The following is a 21,370-nucleotide window of genomic DNA, read 5'->3' on the forward strand; positions in this document are numbered from 1 at the left end:
ATATGCACTCCAAAGATAGCAAGGATATTTTGGTCATATGTAATGGCAGGCTAACGTCGTCCGCTAGTTGGATAGCCAGAGGATCAATCCGAAACAATTTAGAAATTTCAAAGATCTGTTTGAAACATTTTAAAGTTGAGAAAGCATCTCCGAGATATGTTTATGTAGAGCTGATTATAGGTCTAAACTCGGGCCTAAATTCTATTCATTTTTAATTGGATTTTGGATCAGGCCTATGTAAAATTTGATATTTTTTATGTCAAGCTTGGCCTATGATCAACTTTAGTTCTATCTTGAGCTGTGTCTCTATAGTTTTTCCTTTAGATTTTTATTCTAAGAGAAACCTAATTAAGTACAAGTTTCTGGGTTTTTAAGCTCTTGGACCCAAATATAAAGATATCGGGTCGGGTTAGCGGGTTATGGATCTCATGCACAGTCCGATAGAAAGCACTCCACTACGCTTTTGCCAGGATCACGCAAATGTCAGAAACCTTCGACAACTCCTCTCGGTAGAGAGTCGGAACTCGAAGCCCCTCTCTCGACCCACGCCCATGGACCAACCCAACGGAAACGGCCAGGCGGCCGCTCCCGCCCTCTCCAAGAACGCACGCAAGAAACTCCTGAAGCAGCAGCGATTAGAGTCCAGAAAGGCCGAGCGGAAGGCGGCGGAAAAGGAGCGGAAGCAGCAGGCGGCGGAGCGGCGCCGCAGGGAATGGGACGAGAAGCTCGCCGCCGCGGCGTCGGAGGAGGAGCGAGCGAGGCTGATCGAGTCGAGGCGGGAGACGAGGAGGGAGCGGATGGAGAAACGGTCGGAGGAGCGGGAGATAAAGATCGGGCGGCTCAGGAGGGCGGCCGAGGTGGGGCAGAGGGTGGTGGTGGATCTCGAGTTCGCTCATCTCATGACCCCCAACGAAATCCACAGCCTCGTACAGCAGGTGCGCTTCTAATCCATTTTCTTTCTTCGAATTAGGGTTTTGTTTCAAACTGATTTAATCATTCTGAAGACCGAAATGCCCCTTTCTTTTTGTCTAATTGATGAACGGTCATCTGGGTTCGGTTGGGTCCCCGCTTAGTAGTCCAAGTGGCAAATCGTGATGTCTTGAGGAGTTTTGCTGGTCATGGAATGGAATCTAGTCTGTCACACGTTTAACAATGATGGAAAAAAAGAATTACACTCTTGGATGGAGCTAAGGATTATTGTTAAATTGAGGGACATGGGGGATGGTGTACCTGAAGTATATCGTTTATGCTGCGTTGGTCTTTTTATGACATATGGAATTAATATGAACGTAGAAGTATTGAGTAGAATTTTTAATCACAATTAATGCAACGCTGGAATGAAGCAAATGCATGAGAGAATTATTTTTTGCTGGGATCGGTAATTTACACAATGGAGAGAACATATGAATAAGAGAGAAGACGATTAGAGCAAAAATATTGGGGTAGATGTTTTTGGTAAAACTGGGAATGTTAAGTTTTGAAAATAGGGGATAGGCTGAGGAAGAATTATTTGAGATGGACCATGTGCAGCATGGAGCATCAGCAACATAAATGAAGAATCGCCGATTAAGTTGAAGTATGAAAAACAAGAAACTTCTATATATGCAATAAAGAGTCGCTTAAATGGACTAATGCTGAGGTAGGATCAACATGCTAACATTTGTACAATAATAAAAATGCGGTATTGGAATTTTTTGGTTCTCGTAACTAGTATAAATTATTTAACATACTAAATGTGCCAGAGTTGTTACATCTTTTTACTTATCATATTCAAAGTTCATCCTATGAATGATACAATTTGCTTGAAACTTGAAAGCATATTTATTCTTAATTCACAAATATAGTGGATTGAATTGGACATTGAATTGGCTAGGCAAATCAGGACTTATTTATAAGATCAATTCAATTGCTTTTTTTAAAAAAAGACAGGGCTTAGCTAATTAATACAATGCGTCAGCACTCCATGTAAGTTTCTAGTGGAGCTGTAGACTTTTAACTCAATGTATTATTATGTGCTGTAGTATGCATATAAACTAGCATGTGATATTCGTAAGAGTAAATCCACACCTCTATACAAACCCCCATTCACCTTGACCTTTTATTATATACAGCTAGTTTCTATCCATTTCCCAACAATCAGGCTTTGATTGCTATGTTTATTGAGTTTATTGTATTGACGTTAATAATGTGTTGTATACTATCTATACAAGTTGTGAATCATTATTCAGCTGCCTTAAAAGATATTGAGTTGTATATTATTATGTATAGTTGATTTTCGTTAAGATAATGTTACCAGTGGGGATTCTGCTTTGTTATAAATTTGGCATCCACATTTCTTCTTTCATAAATAATTTCTTTCTTTAAGAAATTGTCAGTCATTCTGACTGTCCAAAAGGCAGTCTTTTGTCTCAAATATGTAATCCGTCAACTAATGGAAGTTACAGATTATGTATTGTTATGCAGTGAATGGAAGATGTGCATCACCAGCTCATCTCTGGTTGACAGGATGCAGTGGAGAAATGGAAACACAGTTACAAAGGCTCCCAGGATTTGATAAGTGGATCATTGAAATGGAGAGTAGACCTTATATTGAAGCTTTGCATGATAATAAAGAGAACCTTGTCTATCTCACTGCAGATGCAGAAACTATACTTGATGAACTTGATCCAAAGAAAATTTATATTATTGGTGGGTTAGTTGATCGGAATCGATGGAAAGGGATAACAATGAAGAAAGCAAATGACCAAGGAATTCAGTCTGCAAAACTGCCAATTGCAAATTATCTAAAGATGTCAAGCTCGCAGGTAGGTCTGGTCCTCTGTATCTATATCTCATGTAAAGATTTGGAACGCAGAATTCATCTTTGGCAATTATATGAATAATTATCGGACGTAGTTATTACATGATTTCATTTGTATAAAATGACAAATTACAGCTTTTGAGCTGTTATACTGCTTTCATCTGATAAAACTGTTGATACAGTGCATGTAGATGTCTACATTATTTGCTTTGCTTTATTTTCATGGAAGGTTGGGGGGGGGGGGATCCAGTGCTTTGATATGGATTCTCTTATGTGGTAACAGTGTTAAAAATTTCCCTCCATATGCATCAAATTGTTTTGCCCTTAAGGTTAATTCTGTTGTTCTGTTATCAAACATGGGTTGAATTTCCAGATCTCTTAAGCAATCTTCTAATTCTTACAATTAAGTGGGCTCAGAATTAGATTATTCTGTTAAGAATTGAAATCAAACTACCTATTTTCTCCTTGAAGATTTAAGAATTTCCCCCACATATGCATCAGATTGTTTTTCCAAAAGAGAAACACTATGCTTTGACAATAAAATATGGGTTGAATTCTGAATCTCTTAAGCAATCTCTTACAAGTGAATATGCTAAGAATTAGATTCTTGAAATATTGAAACCAGGCTACCTATGGTTCTTCCCAAAATACTGTCATATCTAATATGTGTTGCATTTAAAATGTTACTGGTGGTTGTTGATGGAAACTGGACCTAGGGGCGACTACTGGCTGAGAAGGAGGAGCTCCGGTAGGTGGTGCGTCAGCGGGTTGCATCCTCCGGAGGACCTGCAAGAAGCCGGTGGCCGGGGTTTCCGGTGCCGACCCTCCGATGCTTAAGTCAGAGGGAACTTTCGTGGAGAAGGAGAGAGTTCGTATGTAGAAGTCAAAGCTAGAAGCCCCCCCTCCCCCGTCCCCTCTTCAGAAGAAGAAGTTTTCGTTTTTATAGGAGGGGTGCTAGGGTTACCTGCGATGTGACTGGGCGAATTAATGGGTTACCGTCGTTATTGGGCATGATCGTGTGAATTAATTAGTTACTGTGGGTGACTGGATGGAATTGAGTGAGTCAACGAGTTGCCGTGGATGGCCTAAGATTTTGGGCTAGCTGGAGGTCCATGGAGATCGTGCGCATTTAATTGCTGACAGTCGCTCAGGCGGAGATTGCGGGATTGGGTCCCGGATGAGGAGGAGAGGGGCTTGATTTCCGTGGAGTGGAGAGGTCTGCTTCGTCCTTTGACCGGGTCTTCTTCGAACTTGAGGTCGATCGGGTCCGGCTTAGCCGAGATCGAGGCCGCGAACTCTGAGGTCGGGTTTGCTGAGGTCGGGCGCCTTGAGGTCGGGCGCCCTGAGGTCGGGCGCTTATGAGGTCGGGTGCCTTGAGGGTTGCTGCCGTTGCGCCCGTCATCACGTGCCGGCGATGCATCCATGTATTTTGGGGCAATCAATTTTTTTCCAACACTACCCCCGACTTCCGAGTTCGAGCCGCTTACGAGCTCGGGCGAAGGAAGTAATTGTCTTTATCACGCTGGTGGGATCAGGTAGCTTTAAATTGCTCCGCCGTTCCGCGCGCTTTGGGGCGTCTTTAATGAGGGCACGAGGCAACGCCCTTTTGCTTTTCAAGGCAGTTTTTAGCCGCGAGTTCATGATAAGGCTCCGGGATCTGATGGGATGCCGTTTCAATTCTGCTTTTAAAGCGTCGATCCAGGTTGATTTGCCGCTTCGGTTTCTGAGGCCGACACGTGGCGCAATCTGGACGGGAGGCGCGATTTGGCTCCGTCGATCCGAGCCGTTGGGGGGTCTATATAAACCTTGGGTTGGCCCTGAAAGCTCTTGTTTGGCCGCTGCAGCTGTTGCTTTCTTCTTCTTCTACTTTCTTCTCCCTTGTCCTCCGATCTTTGTTTAGTTTTTTTCGGCGGCGCTCCGAGGCGTTTTCCGGCGATCGTCTCGATCCTTCACTTTCGGTTGTCGGCACTTTCGGTGAAACCCACAGTAGGTCTCTCTTCCTCGTTTGCTCGGAGGATTTTTGTCTTTCTGTTTCTTTTTTCCTTCCTCCTTTGCCTTGCGCATGAGATTCCGACCTCGGTGAACGTCTTTCGTCGGTGCTTCATGTTGAAGTCCAACTAGGCGGACGGGGAATGATAGTCCTCCATGAGTTTGGAGCGAGCTGCGCTGGGACGAGCTGATATACCGTCAGGAGCTCGTTCATAAACCTGTGCAGGGGGAATCGCAAGCCGGCCCAGAAGAAAAATTTTGCCTTTCAGGGCGGTAGGCCGTTCTTCCGAGGTGCTCCTTCCTCCATTCGTGGGTGGAAGGAGAAATTTTTCTTCCTCTTCTCCGAGCGCACGTAGGGATTTGACCCGAGGTGGAGGCAGCCCCGGCTCAAGGCCATTAACAAGCCTCCCAAGCTTTCGGCGGACGAGCAGAGGATTCTCAATGCTCTTCGTGGCCTCGAGAAGAATATTCTTCTGAATGACCTCCTGAGCGAGGAGGCTTTGGTGAACGTCGGCCTGAGCTTGGCGCACCCCTAGGGTAAGAGCGATTGTATTGCTCCTCCTCTGTCTCGTCATCCTTTGTTTTACTTGTTTCTTTTTTATCATCATTTCATCATTTTTTGGTGCCGATCTGACACTTGAGCTTTTTCTTCTTTTCATATGTTGCAAGGATGGTGTCCAGCAATGCAGTTCTCCTTGCCCGATACAAGAAGAGGGTAGCCGAGGCCGGCAGGGGTCAGCCTATGTCTGGAAGCATGGGAGAACGTTCTTTTGCTGATATTATTACCAGTATTCGGTACTGGGTCAATGAAGGGAATATCTTGTCGAGGCAATCATATTTGTTTCGGCGGATATGCTCTTCCGAGCCCAGGAAGAAGGCTAGGTCGGCCTCGATTACTGCTCTTGCCGAGGTGAGGGGCCCTGAGGTCGGAACTTCTAAGTTCATTCGGAAGGAGGCTCCCCCCGCCGAGCGCGCGAGCTCGAGCTCTTCCAAGGGCGCGAGGGATCCTGCGGCCCCAGCTTGCCCGGCCTTCGTCTCTCAGCGACTGAGCCACCAGGTTGTTCGCTTGCGGCGCTCGGGTCCCGAGCCGGGCAGCGGTCTCGGGGTCTCGAGCTCATCTCTGCCGAGCTCGACGAGACTCAACCTTTCGAGCTCTTCGAGGGCCGAGGGCCGCCCGGAGAGGAGGCCCTTCTGCCCGGAGTGATCGGTCTACGAGGACGACTCGGCCCTCCATGATAGCCAAATTGCGTGCTAGGTGTTCCGTTGCGCGCTGCTTTCGGTCAACCGGGCCGAGTTCGAGGCTGCCGACCTTGGCAGCCTTATCGATCAAACCTACTGCTCTGCCATCCGAGTAAGTTAACTTCTTGCTTTAATTTTCATATCCTTTTGAACTCTTGACCTTTGCTCACCCCCCTTTTCCTTCTTTACAGCATCTTCACGAGATCGACATGTTGGTCGTCGTGGCGGCCGAATGTCAGGACAAGGCTCGGAGGAGCCAGAGGGGGCAGGAGGAGGGCGAGAGGAAGCTCGGCGAAGTCGAGGCCATGCGGAGGGAGGCCACCGCGAGAATGGAGGCTGTCGAGGCCGAGCTGCGATCGGCGGTTGAGCAGCTCGAGGAAGAGAAGGCCTCGCATGCTCTGGCCAGGTCGGAGCTTCACGCCTCCGAGGCGCGTCTGGTTGACGCCCGCTCCGTGATCATCGGCCACCAGTACGAGGCGGGGGTCTTTCGGCTGAAGATCGAGCAACTTGAGGCTCGAGAAAGAAGGGCTTTGGAGCAAGCCTACAACGTGGTGCAAACCTTCCGGGAGTCGGAAGAGTTCTGCGACCTGATGGAGGAGGAAGTGGTGGATGGGCTCATCCGCGGCTTCGAGGACTTCCAGAGGCAGATGCAATGGATCTTCCCCCAGTTCGACCTCAGCGGTCTTCGGCCTGATATGGGGATCGCCGAGGATGAAGGCGAGCCCGGGAGTCCGGAGGAAGACGACGCGATCGGCAGCACGCCTGCAAGCCTTGAGACCGAACAGGAGACCGTCGAGGCCGAGACCGAGGCGGTCGAGCAGACTACTCAGGAGGCTCTCCTCGGAGAAGTTGTTGAAGGCACTCCTGGAGAAGCGTCTGAAGCTGCTCCCGAGGCCACTGGCGAAGCCCCGTTCGAGGTCGTTGCGGATGCTCGTGGAGATGGATTGGCGGAGGACCCTGATGCAACTCCCACCGAGAATCCCAACGTGATCGTCGTGGACGACCCCGAGGCCGATGCCAAGGCCACTGCTGCTCCAGAGATGCCTTAGGACTTAGTTTTTTCCTTTTCTTCTTTTTGTAAATGAGGTCGGCCACTGCTGCCATTGTACGGCTAGGTGGGTCGGCCACCTTATCAAATTTTGTACTTGGCCTTAGGGCTTTCAATCAATGAAACACTTGCTTTTTCAAACTCTATTGTGTGTTCGTTTCTGCTTTCATTTGCGCAATCAACGAACTTTTATCTCGACCGCTTGAGTTGAACTCTTTGTTTGGCGAATTTTACTAAGTCTCTGGGCTCGGCTTCCTGAAAAATCCGCCGAATCTTTAGGCTCAGCTTCCGGTAGAGTCTTGCTAAGGCTTTGGGCTTAGACTTCGGAAGAATCCTGCTAAGTCTTTGAGCTCCGACTTCGGAAGAATCCCGCTAAGTTTTTGAGCTCGGGCTTGATGACAGTGTAGACCGAGGCTGAGCTGCTGTCGGAGCTTGCATGCTTCTTTACCTCGAACTTGGTCGAGGCGCCGTTAGGCGGGACCTGAAGTTGAGTTCACGGCCAATGTGACTGGGTATCCCCGAGCTTGGTCGGGACATCATTGGGTAGAGCTTAAAGTCGTCGTAGCAGGCCGTCTCGAACTAGGTTGAGGTGTCCGAACTGGGCCGGGCATCCGAGCTTGGTCGGAGGATCGTGCGCGAGGTCGAAGGAGCTTGGGCTTGCGGTCGACTCTGCGGTGTTCAGCGGTGCTTTCCGAGGTTGAGGGAGACTTGGCTCGCGGTCGACTCTGCGGTGTTCAGCGGTGCTTCCCGAGGTCGAGGGAGACTTGGCTCGCGGTCGACTCAGCGGGGCATCCCGACCTTGGTCGGGGATCATCCCGAGGCCGAGGGAGCTCGGGCTCGCGGTCGCCTCAGCGAGGCATCTCGAGGTCGAGGGAGACTTGGCTCGCGGTCGACTCAGCGGGGCATCTCGACCTTGGTCGGGGGACCATCCCGAGGTCGAGGGAGCTTGGCTCGCGGTCGACTCAGTGGGGCATCCCGAATTTGGCCGGGGCATCCCGAGCTTGGTCGAGGTCCTGCCGGAGATGGAGACCGAACTTGGAATTGTCGCGACGGAGCATCCCGAACTCAGTTGGGGCATCCGAACTTGGTCGGGCATCCTGAAGTTCACAAGTAGATTAACATCAGGAGAAGTATTGAATAATTAAGAGAGAGAGTCTTAAGTAGATTAACATAAGGAGAAGTATCAGCTGTGTTATCAAATGTCGGGGACCCCTGGGGGCTCTACTGATAATACATCCAGAGATTTTCGGAGTTTCAGCTTCGGAGAATGGGGGTCCCCTCGAGGAACTCCAATTTGTACGCTCCGGGCCGTTGGACTCGAGCAACTTGATATGACCCCTCCCAGTTTGGGGCAAGCTTTCCTTGCTCGGTAGGTTGAGAAGCTTCAGATTTTCTCAGGACAAGATCCCCCACCTTGAAGAGCTTGACCTTTACCCTGGAGTTGTAGTACTGCACCGCTTTCCGTTGATATTTCGCCATGCGGACTCGGACGGCCTTCCTTGTCTCCTCGGCGAGGTCCAAGTTGCTTCTGAGCCGAGATGAGTTGGAGGCTGCATCATAGTTTTCCACCCTTAGCGATGGAAGTCCGATTTTCAAGGGGATGATGGCTTCCGTTCCGTAAGCCAGGTTGAAGGGGGTTTCGCTGGTGGGGAGTCAGAATGTAGTCCTGTAGGCCCAGAGAACATTGTAGAGATCTTCGACCCATTGCCCTTTGGATCGGTTGAGTCTGGCTTTGAGTCCCTGAAGGATGGTGCGATTCGTCATCTTGGTTTCTTCGTTCGTCTGTGGATGAGCGACCGAGGTGAAACGATGGTCGATGCCTAGCTCGGAGCAGAACTTCCTGAAGCAGGCGTTGTCGAACTGGCGGCCGTTGTCGGTTATGAGGACGCAAAAGGAGTCCGAATCTGCAGATTATTGATTTCCAGATGAAGTCCCGCATCTTTGGCTCGGAGATTCAGGCTACCGGTTCAGCTTCAACCCACCTGGTGAAGTAGTCGATGGAGATAATGAGGAACTTTCTCTGTCCGGTGGCCTGAAAAAATGGTCCCAAGATGTCGATCCCCCATTGGGCAAATGGCCAGGGGGCGCCGATTGAGGTCAGTGGGACTGAGGGTTGGCGCTGAATGTTGGCGTTTCGCTGACACCGATCGCACCTTTGGACGAAGTCCACAGCGTCTTTTTGAAGTGTACCTCTGCATTGACGGCTCTCTTACTTCGAAATCTTCCAAGATCTGGCTCACGACCAGTTGGGAGTTACTGAAAGTCTTTAGGCTTTCGACCTTCAGCTCCTTTGCCAGCCTCAGCCCGGCGATGAGCGCCTCATACTCCGCCTCATTGTTCGAGGCGGAAAATTCAAAGCGTAGGGCCTGCTCTGCAACTATCCCGTCTGAGCGAGTGAGGATGAGGCCCGCTCTGCTACCTCTCGAGGTCGAGGAGCTGTCTATATGTAGAACCCATGGTTGCCTCGGGGTCTCCTCTGTTGGTGTGAGCTCGGGCTCGGGATCATCCGACAGAGTGCATTCTACAATAAAGTCGGCGAGCACTTGGGTATTGGCTGCCGGCCTCGGGTGATATTCAAGGTCGAATTTTTCGAGCTCGACCGCCCACTTTGCGATCCTTTCCGCACGATCCGACCGTTGCAGGACTTGCTTTATAGGCTGGTCGGTCAATACAACCACGGTATGGGCTTGGAAGTAGGGTCGAAGCCTTCGAGCTAAGGTAACCAGTGCATAAATCGTCTTTTCCAGCTTGGAGTATCGGGTCTCGACATTCCTCAGGACTCGGCTGGTATAATATACTGGTCTTTGAGACTTTCCTCTTTTCGAATCAAGACCGAGCTTACCGCCACCGAGGAGACGGCCAGGTATAGATAAAGGAGCTCGCCTTGCCGAGGCTTTGTGAGTAATGGAGGGGATGTAAGATAGCGTCTGAGCTCTTCAAAGGCTTGTTGACATTCCTCCGACCATAGAAAGTCCTTCAGCCGCTTGAGGATCTTGAAGAATGGGAGGCACCGTTCGGCTGACTTGGAGACAAACCTTCCTAGGGCCGCGACTCGCCCCATGAGTCGTTGTATCTCCTTAATTGTTTTCGGCGGCACCATCTCCTGCAGTGCTCGGATCTTCTCGAGTTCGCTTCGATTCCGCGCTGGGTTACCACGAAATCGAAGAACTTGCCCGAGGTAACCCCGAAGGCGCACTTGGTGGGATTGAGCTTCATTTGGTACTTTCTGAGGGTGGAGAACGCTTCATCAAGATTGGTGATGTGGTGTTCTGCCGTCTGGCTCTTCACCAGCATGTCATCCACATAGACCTCCATGTTTCGGCCTATTTGGTCTTTAAAGACCTGGTTGACCAGCCTTTGATATGTGGCTCCGGCATTCTTCAGCCCGAACGGCATCACTTTGTAGCAGTAGAGGCCCTTGTCGGTGGTGAAGGCTGTCTTCTCCTCGTCCTCAGGCGCCATCCAGATTTGATTGTATCCTGAGAAGGCGTCTATGAAGGTCAGCAGCTGGTGTCCTGAGGTGGAGTCGACAAGCTGGTTAATCCTGGGAAGGAAAAAACTATCCTTTAAACAGGCCTTGTTCAGGTCGGTGTAGTCCACGCACATGCGCCATTTTCCATTAGCTTTCTTCACGAGGACTACGTTGGCAAGCCAGTCGGGGTAGGAGACCTCTTGGATGAAACCAGCCTTGAGGAGTTTGTCCACCTCCTCGGCAGCTGCTCGTTTTCATTCCGGTGCGGAACTCCGTTTCTTCTGTCTTATAGGCTTGCAGGTTGGTCTCACTTGGAGTCGGTGGATCATGACCTCAGGATCTATTCCCAGTATATCCGTGGGCGACCAGGTGAAGACATCCATGTTGGCCTGGAGGAACTGGATCAATTGGTCCCGCACGTGAGAGCTCAGGCCGGAGCCAATCTGCACGGTTAGCTCTGGGCAGTCTCTTCTCAGGGGGATTTGGATAAGGAGCTCACAAGGTTCTGCTCGTTCCCTTCGAGGCTCGTCCCGCACGTCCAGGATTTTAATGGGCAGTGCCTGGTCCGAAGCTTGGGCTGGCGTCTCGATTGATTGTTCTGTTTGGCTCGGTGCTTTGGCCGGTTGCTTTGCTTTAAGGGTCGCCATGTAGCTTTGCTTGGCTGTCATCTGGTCCCCACGAACCTCGCTTACTTCTTGTTCGGTAGAGAACCGCACGAGTAGATGGTACGTCGAGACCACGGCTTGGAGAGCATTGAGCCCTGGTCGCCCAAGGATGGCGTTGTAGACCGAAGGCAGGCGGACCACAAGAAAGTCTGTCCTCACGGTGCTCTCCTGAGGGGCGATCTCGATCGTGACAAGCAGGCTGATCGCACCTTCGACCGGGACTGAGTCTCCGATGAACCCGACCAATGGAGCATTCATTCACCGGAGCTGGCTTTCTGTCATTCCCATTCTTTGGAATGCATCGTAATACAAAATATTTGCCGAGCTTCCATTATCAACCAAAATACGCTTTACATCAAACTTATTCATGACCATGGAGATGACCACAGCGTCATTATGAGGAGTCTTAACTCCTAAGTTCTCGTCTGAGAATGAGATGGCTTCAGAGGTGCGTTGACGCTTCAGAGGGGCTCTTCTTTCGGTTAGTTCTTCGGCGGAGCTCCCTTCGGCCGGGCCTCTCCCTATGGTGTTGATGGTGCCAGCGATGGGTCTGTTGTCATTTGGATCTTCGGGCGGCGCAGCCATTCTCTACCGGCCTCCTTTCATCACGCTGGTTTTGCATGAACCGGTTGAGCATCCCACGGCGAGTGAGCGCCTCGATCACATCTCGGAGTTGGAAGCACTCCTCTGTGTCGTGGCCGTGGTCTCAGTGGAAGCGGCAGTACTTCCTGGAGTGACGCCGGGTTCTTGACTCCCACATTGGGGGTGGAGGTCGGAAGTAGTCTCGGACTTCTATTTCCATAAGGATTTCTGCCCAGGGTGCATTGAGTGGGGTGTAGTTTCCGTACCTTCCCGGGGGTATTCGTGGCCGAGGTGGGGATCTCGGTCGAGGCTGCGCCCGTTGTCGAGGTGGACTCCTCAAACGTGGAAGGTTCTCTTGATGGGGAGATCGACTTCTCGGACGGTCGCGCTCCTCGTGGTGCCTTTTCTGCTTTTTTGGGGCCTGCTTGGCCGCGCCCCGCCTGGAGGCGACAGTCTCCTCGGCCTTCTCATACTTTCGAGCTCGGACCAGCATCTCGGTGAAGTCGGCAGAAAAATTCTTCTCAATGGAGAAGAGAAACCTGTAGGACCGAGCTCCTATCTTTAGCGCAGACATAGCGATCGACTGATTGAGCTCGCAGATCTCCCAGGTTGCAGCTGTGAAATGGTCGATGTAGTCTTTAAGGAACTCTCTCTCCTTTTGCTTGATGTCGAGGAGGGAGTCTGACGTTCGCCGCTGGCGTCAGCTGGCAGCAAAATTGGTGGCGAACTGCCTGCCGAGCTGTTCAAAGGAGGACACGGTGCTTGGCTTCAGTCCGGAGAACCAAAGTCGAGCCGTTCCTCGGAGTGTTGCAGGAAAGCCCTTGCAGAGCACGACCTCCGAGGATCCTTGCAGTGGCATGAGGGCCCGGTAACTCTCCAAGTGGTCAAGGGGGTCGGTAGTCCCGTTGTAGGGCTCTACCTGGGGCATTTTGAACCTTGGTGGAACCGGTTCATCCTCGATCTGACGGGAGAAAGGTGACTTGGTGGTCAACTCAAAGTCACTCTTGCGCCTCGCCCTCTGGCTGTGGAGCGCCTCAATGTGTCGCTCGAGTTTCTCGACCTTCCTGTTGAGCTCCCCGCCTTGGGGGACTGCCATGGTGGTCTGCTCCGGCGCTGGTTGACCTAGGGCTGACTCGGCCTCCGAGGGCTGTGGCCGTCTGTCCTGGTTTCTTCCTAGTGGCTCTTTCCGGGAAGATGCCTGGGTTGAATCTTGGTGGCCGCGCCGTTCTCCATTGTTGACTCTCGAGGAGTCATGAGGATTTTGGCCTTGGAGAACCGGTTCGTCCGGAGGGAGCACCGATTGGATTTGAACTTGTGGAGGCGGCATAGGAGGGGCCTCCACGTGTTGCAGGCCTTGGACTGCTGTAGCCAAGTGGAGATCGCGGGATTGGATCTCGGATGAGGAGGAGAGGGGCTTGATTTCCGGTGGAGTGGAAAGGTATGCTTCGTCCTTCGACCGGATCTTCTTCGAACTTGAGGTCGATCGGGTCCGGCTTGGTTGAGATCGAGGCTGCGAACTCTAAGGTCGGCGTGCTGAGGTCGGGCGCCTTGAGGGTGGCTGCCGTTGCGCTTGTCATCACGTGCCGGCGATGCATCCACGTGTTTTGGGGCAATCCATTTTTCCTCCAACAGTGGTTATCATGGTAATGCCATTAAGAGGTTTTACCATCCACACAATTTGGTTTTTGTGCTTTTTGGCTCTAGCTGGATCATCCAGTTACTTGGGATACATTTTCTTTGAAACATTAAAATCTAAAGCAAGTGGTGCCCGATAGGAATTCTCAAGATACAAATCCAAATCAATCCCTTTCTGAAAAGATTATTTAATAGTCGGTTCAATCCTTAGTCCTTGCTAAAACAGAACCTGGATATGGGCCATGGATCAAGAAGGCCTTTGGTTGAGCACCTAGCAAGCAATTAATATTTGGGTTCTTGGGACTTAAAAAGAAAATTTTAAGTGCTTTTCATGATCTTAGCTAAGATCTTTTAAATGGTAGGTACAATGTCAACTTAGGCTAGAGTTAAATAAGTTGCTCAGTGTTGTAGTGTCCTTTTTATTTTGTAATATTTTTAGAATACAGTTTAGTAACACTTTCTTGGGAGCCTTTATAGGCTCCAAATAGGTTGCAATGGGATTAAGAACTGTTAATGTGAATGTTCTTTTTCTGAGGAATTAATAAGCTACATATGTACAATTACAAGTTAGGGCGTAACAGGCTGAATTTGTGCAAGCCAGGCCATTCTCAGTTTCTCTTCATATATCTGGTCAAAGCTCAAGCTAGGCCCATTTTGTTTCCAGCTGGACTTGAGCTACTCAATTGGCTCTCTCAAGGGATTGGCGAGAGCATTAGGTCCCCTAGGTAATATATAACTGGAGCTACTCTTTGTCATTAGATCTAGATCTAACAGCTGTCTTATCTGTTCATTACCATTAAATTTTTTGTGCCATGCTCTGATGCTCAGCTTCAGCATTCGACTTCAAAGTTATTTTCTCTCTTTCTTTTCCAGGTTACTAGATTTCATCCAGAAATGTATAACAAGTTCCTCTCTTATCGGCAAATAATCATTGATCCTACCTGCACATAATTAAAGTATCCTTCAATCTGTAGATGACAGTCTTGCTGATAGATCATATCTTATCCGGGGGCACCTTTTAGCTTTAAAATGAATTGACAAGATGAGGTTTTCTAGGTGCCCATGGAAACTAGCTGAGTACTATGACAAGAATCACCAGGACAAGTAATATTCAGGTATATCATCATGCCTCCAGTCTCCTATTTCTTCGAGGACATCTAATAGTGCTTCTAGAAATTCTGTAAATTTTCTGTTGGTGTCCCTTAACATATTAACAAGCCTTACTTATTACTCAATCTGGTGAATTTTAGCTTTGTGGCTTACTCCTGGGCATGCAGACAAGTTCTAGATGAAATGATAATCTTGTAGCAAAGATTAGGTTCAAGGCTTGACATAATTGAGATGATCTTTGAGCTTTCATAGTTCCTTGTACTTCGCAAATATTGTGGCAAAATTGTAATCAATCTTTTGGTGTTTGCTTGAACAGATTCTTACTGTTAACCAAGTGGTTGAGATACTGCTTAAGTACCTGGAAACAAGAGATTGGAAAAGTGCATTCTTTCAGGTAATTCCTCCAAGAAAAAGAGGTGAAGCTGAAGAAGTTATTGAAGACGAGGAAACTATTGATGCTGCAGAAATAGAAAGAGTTGAAGATGAAGCTAAAGGAGAAGATGTAGATGATGAAAATGTTAGATTGCAGAAAAAGCAATGCGTCAGGGAAGCTGGACCTGAAGGAATTGAAGATGAAAGTGCTGAAGATTCTGTAAGAACTGTAGCTGCAAGTGTAGATGAAGCAGTGGATTTTGAAGGCAATATGCAGACCAAAGAAGCCACCAGTGGTTTGAGAGAGTAACCAAATGTATCAAGACCTAAGGAAGGACTACTTTTAGTATAAGCCTAAAATCCTATTGGATTGAGGTGCAGGTCTTTGATGAAAAAATATGTAGCTGAGTGTTTTAACGAGCATGATTGGATATCATGTTTCAAAGTGGTATGGTTAGAGAACTAGAAAAAAGGGAAGAATCTCTCTCACTGAGTTAATTTGTTTTTGGTTTCTTTCTAGTCGGAATCTTTGATCCATCCTTTCAACTGGACTCAGGACCAATATTAGTGGTACCTTGATTTGCTTTTGTTTTATCAAAATATATAAACTGTTGAATGCCAGCATGCAGAGACAAAAATATCCTTCATTGTTGGAGTTGAGATCAATATGCTTTGTTGTAGAAGGAGAAGCTGAAATCATGTTCTGCCTGTTAATTCTCACTCCAGTTGAAGATTGTCACCACTTTATGCAACTAAATATGAGTTGTGTACTTTGTTAGACGAACAGGAAATGATTAAGGTTTGGAGACCATATTTAAGGGAGAATTAATAACATGAGATGGGTCTGAAGTTTTTTCAGAAGAAATGCTTTGTCCATGAGACATTTGACACCTACTAAAATGTTTGCAGGGGCATAAAGGTTAAGAATTACATAGCACTAGAAGGTAGGGTTGTGATGAGTGCGACGGCTGTGATCTCGCTGGGCTTCTTTCCAATACAATTCCTGAGGTCAACAACATTCATTGTGGAATCTCCCATCAAGCTATTTACAGAATAGCAGGTGCCAAAAAGCGACAATTCTGTCAGATTTTACTGCTAAACTTGACTGCAACTTTCCAAAAACCTCCTAATTTCACATGACAGATCTTGTAACTCTATATATCTAGGGTTGGGGGTGGTGCAGTGCAACTTCAAGTGCGTGGTCTGAGAAGGCTACGTGAGCATTTGGAGTTTCTCCTTCAGAAGCCTCTGGCTAACACCATTATGATCCTTTCTGTATTCTCTTTTCTGCATTCTTAAATCTATACTACGAAGCATACGGCTGCCTCCAGGTAAGTAAATCAATTATAAGAATGATACAAAATACCATTATTAAAAGAAAAAGAAGAAAGCTACTCCATTGTTAATTTAATATTAATCATAATCAGCATAAGCAGCATTTATAAGATGTTTCTAATTTCTTCAAAAAATTGGCTGTTGTTAATGTCTTACTTTTATTCCATCTAATATGCCCTCAATCTCTCACTAGATCTTAATTTAAATCTTTGTTTTGGAAAACTTCTCAATGAAGAGGATATTACATGGATTTAACCAGAAGTGGGATGTCTTTTCTGTCAAAATTAAATTGCATATGAGGTGCCATTGCTAATATTTCGATCAAGTGTTCCATTAACTTAAAGAAGAGATATTTTAAATACTAGTTAATGAATGACGTGCTTTAAACTTAAAATTGCAAGAAGCTAATCATGAAACAAACTTGTGGAGTATTATAATTAAGGTCTCTAAACCAGGCTCTGGGAATTCAAGCAGATCAGTAAGCACAAAAAAGGGAAAACTAGTGGATGCAATGGCAGTTATTGCAATCTTTAATTGAACTGCAGTAGTAAATACACGCATGATGCTAGAGATTAACTGGTTTACATCGATTAGCAGCCATATAGAGTAGTAGCATATTTAAGAGTATTTATCAAATTAACAATTCACCTAACCGTATGGATTCTAAAACCATAGGAGCTGTTTAACATTTATACAGTACTAGTTCAGAACTTGCAGTATATTTTGAAGCATAAACCATAAAGTCAAAGAGTATATTCTAAGTCACTACCGGCTCAAGACCTCATAACATTCAGTCATGCACTCATGGAAAAAGCTTTACGTGACTTAGACGGCTGTTTATATTCACACAGTGGGAACAATCTTTTCTTTTTCTTTCCTCATTGGTACATAAGAAACAAAGTTTGTTGCAAGTAAAATAGTAGAGAGGTAATAAAAATCTCAAGGATGCCACTTCAATAAGAGGCAGGAAAGCGTGTGGAAAATAGTCATTAATGCAGAATAACCTTGACGGTCACAGATACTTGCTGATGTTAAGCAACTATAAAAAAACAAATTTTTCCTTGGACAACAAACCAACCATTATTATAATAGCCTTAGGCCCATTTGGCAGAGCTTTTGGTGGGCCAGAAAGTACTTTCTGACTCTCCAAAACTACTTTTGGATGACATAGAAGTGTTTAGTAAAAAAATCGAGAAGCTGTTTTAGCTTTGTCAGAAAGCTAAAACAGCTTTTTGGGAGAAACTCTAAAATTGAGCTTCTTTAGAAAAACACTTTTAGCATGCATCGGAAAGCTATTTTGATTTATATTTTTTTTTTTTTGAGGACCAAAATACTCATGATAAAATATTACAATTACGATTAGCAGAATTTTTGGACCGGAAATGGTTGTTTCAGTCAATAAGAACTTTCTGTTATACCACAGTCATTAGAAGGACAGAGAATTAATTTACGCTAATAATTTTTTATTTTATACTTTATTATTATATTATACTATAAATATAATATAATATTATATTATATCATAATACATTGATATATTATGTTATATAATATCAAATTATGTTACATTATTCTGTGATAATATAGAATATTAAATAAATATATTATAATAATATTATATTACATTACGATAATATATACTATATCATATATTTATGTATTAATATATATTATATTTTATTATACTCTATTGTATAATATTATGCAATATTTTTTTTGGTCATTTTGTCATACCAGAAGTACTTTTTCAATTTATTTACCAAACACAAATTAAAGTTTTATTGCACTTTAGAAATATAGTTGCCAAACAGCAAATAGCTTTTTATAAAAGCTCTACTTCAAAAAACTGTACTTTCGAAAGCTCTACCATTAATAGCTCTGCCAAACGAGGCCTTAGGATGGTCAGCGGATAAATTACCATTTTAACAACTTCCAAAGTGAGATTTATGATAACAACCTGCACTAAATAGTATAGATGTAAATAACCGTAAACAAATTACTGCTTTCTTGATTTAGTGGCTACAAGCATGGATTATGTCATAAATTACCAATGCATCTATGCTCACAACATTTCATAAGATTAACCAAACTCTTTCCTATATAAAGGGAGATAAACTACTGTGAGGATCTGAACCGGCGTGTTTAGTCTCACAGTGGTTATTCACTGGGTAGATTTTTGGTACTTATATAGGATCAATGAACCTAAATAATATCTTTCGGCTAGCTATTTTGGGTAAGGTCCTAAGTTGTGATAAATGTGGTATTCAAGCGGACTCGGATCATGACCCATATAAACTAGGAGACACTGTAACACGGGCTCATTGAGATTGACCACGGACCGATCGTAGTGCTTGAGATTAGATTTGAATGGATTTGGACTCTTAGCCTGACTAGGACGTTAGGACTCGGATCATGACCCATATAAACTAGGGGAAGTATGTGACAATCCGTGCAGTATAGGATCAACGAACTTAAGTAATATCTTCTGGCTTGCCATTTTAGGTGAGGTCTTGAGTTATTACAATTACAAATATTAAATTCTTTCAGAAAAAACTATTACTATAAACATTAAATTATATATGTAATAGCAACTCCAAGCAAGACAATGTACTAAGTATAATATGGAAGCCCATGCAATCAGGGGAAAAAAATTCCTTCATTAACAGCATTGCTGAAAACCATGGAGTTGAAATTCCCTAAGATTACCCTAAATCTTAAAAAAATCTAAAGAAGGCAAAGTTGTATGTAGAGAAGTAATTTCATCCTTAAAGCGCATAAAGTGCCAAATTTGGACCTTTTGGGATGCCAACCTAAATTATATATATGGTAGTGGGTGGAAAACGGTCGGCACGGATTTAGCGCGGGCGTGATAGAATTTTCTAATTAAAGATTTTTTTGGCCAGAAGAGTCCTTGAAAAATTAAGATAGTGAAAATTACCTCTGAAAAAGAATCTAGTGTCCTAAATTTTTGAGATTGTGTGATTTACATGATCTCCTCGTCTATTAAAATTCTCGACTATGGCTGGCGCTCTCTCCCTCGGCATCCCTTACGTTCCCTTAATCTAATATATATATAATGGCGTATTTTTAGTAAATTATAAATGATTCAAATTAGTTTCAAACTCAATGTACGCTCATGTTTGTGTCTGTTGTATGAATTTATGTTCTAATGATTGACGCAACAAAAACTCTAGAGATGTGGACTTGTTGAGAGCTACCTGCCTCCTGCAAAGTAAGCGCTGTAGAGAATGCAACACAGGAATACTTAATTCCTTGACCCAAATAAAACATTCCCATATATCCATCATAAGTAGGGCCATCAGCTGTCCGTCTAGCTAGCTCATTGCCGTGATATGTACTTAGAAGGAAAGATCCAGAGACCAGCTGCATCCTGGTGACATGGCAATTGCATTAACTTCAAATCCTCAAACTAGTATTATGTTATAAACCCATAGATCTAGCACATAAATTAGTTCTAGAGATTCAAAACCCATTGTTTTTTTTTTTTTTGATACACCTGCTTCTCACTCTACTCTAATGTAGGTGTAGCCAATCGAATCAAAAGTAAGAACCTGGCAAAACGGTGCTGGAAGGACCCCCTGGTGAGTCCAAAGGACCTCTTTAGAATGTTCCACCACATTGGTAGCCACCTAATCGGGGGCTCGGTTTGCTTCTCGGTAGGCATGCACAACCTGAAAGGTGCTGCATCCTTCCAATATCTGCCGAATGTCATGAAGTAAGGGCTCGCATCCCCCCTCCACCTCTCCTCTCGTATCCAGTCTATCATTGTGCCTGAGTGTCCCTCCAGAATGATGTGTTCCGCCTCACAGCCAGCTCGCGAAGGCGATACTCTCCCAAGCTGCCCTGAGCTTCGCCCCTACAGCTGACAACCCAACGATGCGTTAGCCTCCCGTAGCAACCAATTGTGAGTCGTGGCTCCTAATCACAAAGTCCATACTTACTCTACCTCACTCAATGACCACATTGCTATTGAAATGTACCTTGAGATGGCCGGGGGTAAGGGCACCCAAGAGACAAGGATGAACCCGAGCACTCTATCAACAGAGTGAGTATCCCAGATATCCCCAACCAGCCCAGATGAAATCGGTGTATTCAAAACCCATTGTTATTAGGTGCAACGGCCGTCAGTTTAGTTTATTAAATTTTCATCAACCGATAGATCTAAGCGAATCTCAGATCACCATTCTTTCTAACATTCCAGTTGCTTGGACTCTCCATGAGTAACTCTGGAGAAAACAGTCAAACAATGATGACTAGGGTTGGTATGAAAAGTTTAGTTACCAGATTTTCAAAATTGTGGGATTAAACTACAATCCATATAAACCTAAATGAAACGACGACATCTATACAAGTGGAAGAAAATTATGCAAGTATTATCAGAGGCTTACTTTCATTTAAGTTAGTTGGAAGTAAAGCTAGTCTCTCTTTATGTACTGTACCGTCCGCAAAAGCGCATAAACAATGTTGCGCTATCACATAGTAGCCCGCAAGGTCAATAAGGGTGACAAATTATAACATATTCCAAGGAAAAAAAAATGACTGGTTTCTCCGGTTGATATTTTTCCTTTTTTTCGTTTCATTTGCAAATACTAAATGTTTTACAGCAAGCAACACAAATTGTGTAATTTCTCTTCAGGTGTTAATAGCTCGAATTTGCCTTTTAAAAAGCTTTGCAAGAAAGATATCAGCTATTACAGTTTTTTAGCAGATCTTGGGTCATGTCATTGAGACAGCTGGCCAATTATAACCATGTTAACAGTAAGGCATGCTAAGCAGCCAGAAAAGAACCAGTTATCCTACATGAACTACACCTTACTTTCATGGCATTCATCCAAACGCAATATAATGATAAGTTTAGTATTTTTAATACACTATTGTAAACTAATCTACTCTCTTTTTTTCTAGTTTCTATTACATATTTTCACCATAACATATATATCAGCTTCCTTTTTCAGAGTCCAATTTGGTAGCTTTCGCATAAGAATATGCCAAAAGTAGATCTTGTCATCCTCAGCATATAACAGATATGATTCAAATCTTCAGACAATGTGCGCGCGCGAGCGCAGAGAGAGAGAGAGAGAGAGAGAGAGCGAGCGCATGTA

The 21,370-nt window shown here is 45.5% G+C and overlaps 1 protein-coding gene across 1 annotated transcript; it reads left to right on the forward strand.

Moving 5' to 3' along the window:
- Positions 1-478: 478 nt before the first annotated feature.
- LOC103718440 (tRNA (guanine(9)-N1)-methyltransferase) lies at positions 479-15,578 on the forward strand. Its single transcript, XM_008807266.4, has 3 exons — positions 479-935; positions 2,445-2,804; positions 14,857-15,578. Exons 1-3 carry the CDS (start codon positions 552-554, stop codon positions 15,220-15,222), a joined length of 1,110 nt encoding a protein of 369 aa, XP_008805488.2. The 5' UTR covers positions 479-551; the 3' UTR covers positions 15,223-15,578.
- Positions 15,579-21,370: the final 5,792 nt, after the last annotated feature.

Source organism: Phoenix dactylifera, unplaced genomic scaffold (genome assembly GCF_009389715.1).
Source record: "Phoenix dactylifera cultivar Barhee BC4 unplaced genomic scaffold, palm_55x_up_171113_PBpolish2nd_filt_p 000320F, whole genome shotgun sequence".
Classification (NCBI taxonomy): Eukaryota; Viridiplantae; Streptophyta; class Magnoliopsida; order Arecales; family Arecaceae; genus Phoenix; species Phoenix dactylifera.

Bases quoted from the DNA above. Each gene is read 5' to 3' on its own strand.
- LOC103718440 (XM_008807266.4), top strand. From the start codon at position 552: ATGGACCAACCCAACGGAAACGGCCAGGCGGCCGCTCCCGCCCTCTCC. The intron at 936-2,444 runs GTGCGCTTCTAA...TGGAAGTTACAG, and splicing joins TCCACAGCCTCGTACAGCAG to ATTATGTATTGTTATGCAGT. The intron at 2,805-14,856 runs GTAGGTCTGGTC...TTGCTTGAACAG, and splicing joins TAAAGATGTCAAGCTCGCAG to ATTCTTACTGTTAACCAAGT.